General features: G+C 40.3%; 1 protein-coding gene across 1 annotated transcript in view; it reads left to right on the forward strand.

The window, feature by feature from the left end:
- The window catches only part of LOC126403909 (ladderlectin-like), a 26,321-nt gene extending 25,341 nt beyond the window's left edge, over nucleotides 1-980 (forward strand). Inside the window, exon 7 of the mRNA XM_050066728.1 lies at nucleotides 614-980. Within this exon, the coding sequence (XP_049922685.1) occupies nucleotides 614-681 (68 nt within the window). The 3' untranslated portion in view covers nucleotides 682-980. The remainder of the gene's footprint in view (nucleotides 1-613) is intronic.
- The last annotated feature ends 4,327 nt before the right edge of the window (nucleotides 981-5,307 follow it).

Below are 5,307 nucleotides of genomic sequence, written 5' to 3' on the forward strand. Positions count from 1 at the left end.
AGAAAACAGCAACATGCATGGCTTAGTGAAGAAAAGTGAAGACGCTCAGGGCCTCATAATGACACGGAGGTTTGTAGCAGAGTGTAAACACACAGCACTCCTGAGTCTCATTACAGCGCTGGCCTCAGAAAAAACAAGCATGAATTCACGATAGCTGCGACCTCCACACTGAATTTCAGCCTCCTAGGACAAAAACTGTGACCACCAAACAGTGGAGACATTTTGTGAAACGGACAGAGCGAGATAGCCAAACAGTGGAGACATTTTGTGAAACGGACAGAGCGAGATAGAGCTGCTGGTCGCAGCTTCAAAATGCTTTGGATGACACACAACACTGCCAGGTTGATTTAGTTCATCTAGAGATAACATAAAGATTTTCTTCACGAACGTCTTTCTGAGTCAGATATTCTTTGGTTTTATCAGATCAGTTGGTGGTTAGCAGTTCACAGTTTACACCATTTATGTTTTGACAATGATTTGTATCTTATCAGTGCCCATAGTGTTGTGTCACCTAAACGTATCAGTTAGGAGTCACCGATCACATCAACAGTCTGAGGTCTTTGTTTGTGTCACATTCACTGACTCAAACAACTCTTTATTTTTTTGCTTGCAGGTGGGAGGTGCTGGAATGACCTCCAATGCTCCGACAAGTTACCGTCTGTCTGTGCCAGGAAGAGATGATGATTCCAGGTCTGACACAGAGACATGAAGAACCTGCTTTCATATACATCTTTCTTTACACCCTCAGTCTCACATGTGAGCTGAGTTTGTCTTTGCTATCGCTGTAACGCTACTGAAGGAATGAAGCGACAAGTGACATGAACAGGAGCTGGATTGTCTCTGAGGCCTTGTGCCTTTAATGAGAGCAGACTGAATGTGTTATGAAAAGAATGCTTTTAGCACAAATCTACATATATTCTGCAAAGTAAACTCTTCTTTCTTGTCTTATGCAAAATTAAAGGCTCAAGCATCCAAACAAACTGGTCTGTGTTTTGTCTCCTGTCTTTATCAGAGATGTCTCGATCCTCCGGGCTGATCCAAACATATTTTAATGGTTTTCTGTCAGCGAAAAGAAAACAACTAAATCCTTTCCTTACTGAAATCTGCAGTTTTGTCCTCCTCAGCTTGCTTTTGCTGCAACAAGACTCTCCTATACGACAGCATACACTGCAGCAGTTCACTGCATATGCAAGTAAAAATGAGTGTTTGGGTGCAGAGGGTTTAGACACTGAGGTTAGAAAAATGCTCCGACTTTTTAAACTCAGTGAGCAATAGACCCAGGTTGTGCTTATAATATTAATATATTAATTATATATATATATATATATATAATGAGTGGCAGCTAACGTTAACTTTTAAATATGAAAAATAATAATAATTAATTCAAAAGTACATCTGAAGAACGATCAGTTTTTTATTTTTAGTTTCCTTGTGAGAACAAACAAATTCCACCAGCGGTCTAAACCTGTAATACGAGTCATGTACAGATTCAAAACAGTAAAAACACTTGACTTACTGTCAATAAATTGGTAGTTTAAAGCTGCTGTATCAACATATTATTTATTTAACAATGGATTAAATGTTTAATTTTAGATGAAAGAGGTTGCTCATGGTGACGAGCCCACAGGAAATACTTACCTGACTCTGCAGTTTAGCTTTATGGAGCATTTCAGTCACAGTAACATGACAATGACAGTTATGTTGTTTTTCATTAACTTTTAGGACCACTGACTCTGCTACATTTGATTCTGCAGATTTATCTGGCGTGAAATCCTTTTTTACTATTGGGCGACATTTTTGTGAAAGAAACTTGTCTATAAACAGAGGTAGATGTTATACAGTAATTCAGGGGCTTTGACTATGCCAATGATAGTCTATCATGAACGTGTACCTACTCCTGAACAGGTGGCCTTCGTTCAGTTGAGACATGCACAGAGAATAGCTTTTAATTGAACTGCAGTAAACGCTTCAGTATTCATGTTCCTGTGTCTTGTTTTATTTGTGTTAAGAAATACGAGCGTAGAAATCTTTAAGCTCTTCCAGTTCAGGATTCTATGTACTGTGTGTTCAAGACTGTGGTGAGAGCGGATCATTTAATGTCCAGTAAGTCCCGCCCCTGTCATGAACTCTTTGGGAGCGTTCAAACTTGCATACCTGTTGTTTTTACCCTTCGTAGGTGCTGTATGTCCTGTTGCATGCAGGATGCATACAGTCAGGCCATACTACTGTCTCATAACATTACGCTCTGAACTTTGACCTTCTTGCTCATATATCCATTATCTTGAACAACCTGGGGAGCTCTGCTGTTGTAACTCTGTGACGTATGAAGTTTAACTTTTAACTGCATACATTGTAGATTCTGACATTATGTTCACAACAGTAAAATTCAATTTGCATTTCCCTACCAGTGCTGTTTTCATCGGTATGTCCTTTTGTTGTGTTGGTAATCTTTATGATTTTTTTAGTTCACCTAAACAATTAATATTGCTGTTGTTATGATTTGACTGGGCATCAGTTAGTAGAACATGCTGGTATTTCTGGCATACTGCATTTGACATACTATATTTTGGGACAAACCAAATCTTTTTCTGGCATACTAAATAGTATGGCAGTATGGGTACTGTGTGTGGCTGTAGCTCTTTAGTGACCAAGTTAATGGTGTGAAAGATGTTGAACACCACGTTGATCAGTTTGTGAGTGCCCTCCAGGAAGCTCATTAAGTTCTCTTATTAAGTTAATGTAACCTTCATTATATCAACTGGGAACTGGGAAACCAGAGAAAGACACCAGTGTGGCTCCACCAGTGACGTATTTCATCCTGCACGACCACATGGAGTCCATCTCTGTTTTATCAGTTTGTTCATGTTAGCAATAAGTCGTTTTCTTTAATACTCAAACAGAAACTATATGAAAGTGTCTGCTAGATAATACAATGTTACATAGATATTTATAGATCAGATAATATTAACATATCATAGTTCTATCTCCACTGACATAATAGTATGAAAATAACTGACAGTACGACAGCAATAATAGCAAGTGTGTTGCTCCAAATCCAGCTAGAAGAGAGCAGATCCATGAAGTAATCATCTGAAATGATAAAACACAGAACAGAATGACACGTTTTAATCAAACCAGACCCAAACTGTGTAAACCAGTGACGATATATTTTATTCAGGAAGAACTCTTTGTAACCTGGAACCTGGATGTGTGTCTCTGTGGTCTGGTTGATGTTCCTCTGTTGGACTCTACAGGTGAAGCTGTTGCTGTGTCTCTTCTCCACAGTCACTCTGCTGCTGACAGTATAGAGGTCATCAGGACCTCTGACTGTCTCTGTAGGTCCAGCAGAGAGGAGCTTTCCCTCACCGTCCAGCCACAACACCTCAGGCTCTGGATGCCAGCCTGCAGACTCACACTGTAACACCACACTTCCATTGTAATATGATCTGATCTCTATGATGGGCGTGGAGACAGCACCTGATGATGAGAGAGGAGTATGTCACTGTTGGAGCGATGGTGTTTTTATTGAACTGGGCTGCAGAAGAAAGACACAGTTTGGTTCTGTATGACCAGAGAAAACAGAGATAAAAGGGCTGTGGTATTTGCTTTTGCTCAAGAGATATAAAACCTTCAACACCAGACTGATAAATGCTCCAGAGCTTTGGTGTTTTTCCTCAGGAAAAAATATGGTGGCCTGCTGGTAGCAAACAATTTCACTGGAAACACAGCAATGGGTTGCCACAAAGCCCCCCCATGTTTGGTGCCTTAAAGCTGCTGAAAACATCAATGGGTTACTACAAAATACCTTAAAAGCTGCTCAAAATTCAACGATGTGTGCTAAACAAAACTGCAAAGGGTTGTTAAAAAACACCCACATTTGATGCCTAATTATCCACTGGAAAAACAGTGACGGGTCGCTATGAAACACCAACTTTTGATGCCTAAGAAGCTGCTTGAAAAATAGTGATGGGTCACTCCTAACTCCTCCTCCTCTGACTTTATATTGCAGCTGCTGCACAGCAATTTCCTTTGAGTTGAATTAAGTTCTATCGTATCCTTTCTGTCTTGTCTAAAAAGCTCCTAAAAAAAACACCCACATTTGTGCCTCAAAAGCTGTTGGAAATTCAGTGACAGGTGCTGAAGGTGCACTGCATTTAATGTATTATTATTTACCTGCCTGTTGCCTTTTATTATGATTTATGAGTTACAAGCTCTTATTTACCTGTGGGCACTTGAACGCCACACGGATGAGCCCGGTACACTTGGCAGACTTTGCGGGTGCTCCCCGTTTCTAAGCAACATTCTGCTATCGGAAGGACTCGTGTTTATGTTTGATCCTTGCTGTGGCTGTGAGACCTGACTGAGAGATATTTTCCTGTGTTCACGACCAGATACTGTATATGCCAATAAAGCAGCATCAGAGTCTGGCACTGACTGTCCCTGTCATCTGTGAAACTACACAACGCATGTGATAGTACCAAACGGCTACACTAGCTGATGCATAAAAAGCCACTGGTAAAACAGTGACTGGTTGCTACAAAACGGCCACTTTTGTGCCTTAAAAGCTGCTCAAATTCAGTGATGGGCGCTGAAAAAGCTGGAGAAAAATGGCAAAGTGCTGTTACAAAACATCCCTAAAAAGCCACTGGGAAAAAAAAGATTGATGTTTAAAAAGCTGCTGGAAGAACAAAAATGGGTCGCTCTATTTCTGCTCAAACTGTGTGCTCGCACTCAGACACCATGTTGCTTGCACAGATTTCCTGCTCCAGCTTCAGCTCTTCTCCCCGCGCTCAATCTGCTTCTGTGCGCTGGTGGAGTTTCTGCTCTTGGATTTTTTTGTGTAACAACCTCATTGTTTTAACCATACCCTCGATCTAGTTCTGACGTATAGAATTGAAATTGATAACCTAACAGTCTTTCCACAGAATCCCTCACTATCGGATCCTTATTTGATTACTTTTGATTTCTATTTACTCGATTACACGCCACTCAGCAACAGTTACTATACTAGATGTTTATCAGATAGTGCTGTCACAAAATTTAAGGAAATGATTCCTCCATCGTTAAATTTAATACCAAGTCCCTCAGTAACAGAGGTTTCCTGTACCGACTTTGATCATTTTGTCGATAGCGCCGTAGGCTCGCTGCGAACAACACTCGACTCTGTAACTCCTCTTAAAAAGAAGTTAACAAAGCACAGAAAATTCGCTCCTTAACTCTCAAACCCGTAAATTAAAACAAATATCGCGAAAATTTGAAAGGAATTGGTGATCAACCAAACTGGAAGAATCTCGTTTAATCTGGACA

Source organism: Epinephelus moara, chromosome 17, assembly GCF_006386435.1.
Source record: "Epinephelus moara isolate mb chromosome 17, YSFRI_EMoa_1.0, whole genome shotgun sequence".
Taxonomy (NCBI): Eukaryota; Metazoa; Chordata; class Actinopteri; order Perciformes; family Serranidae; genus Epinephelus; species Epinephelus moara.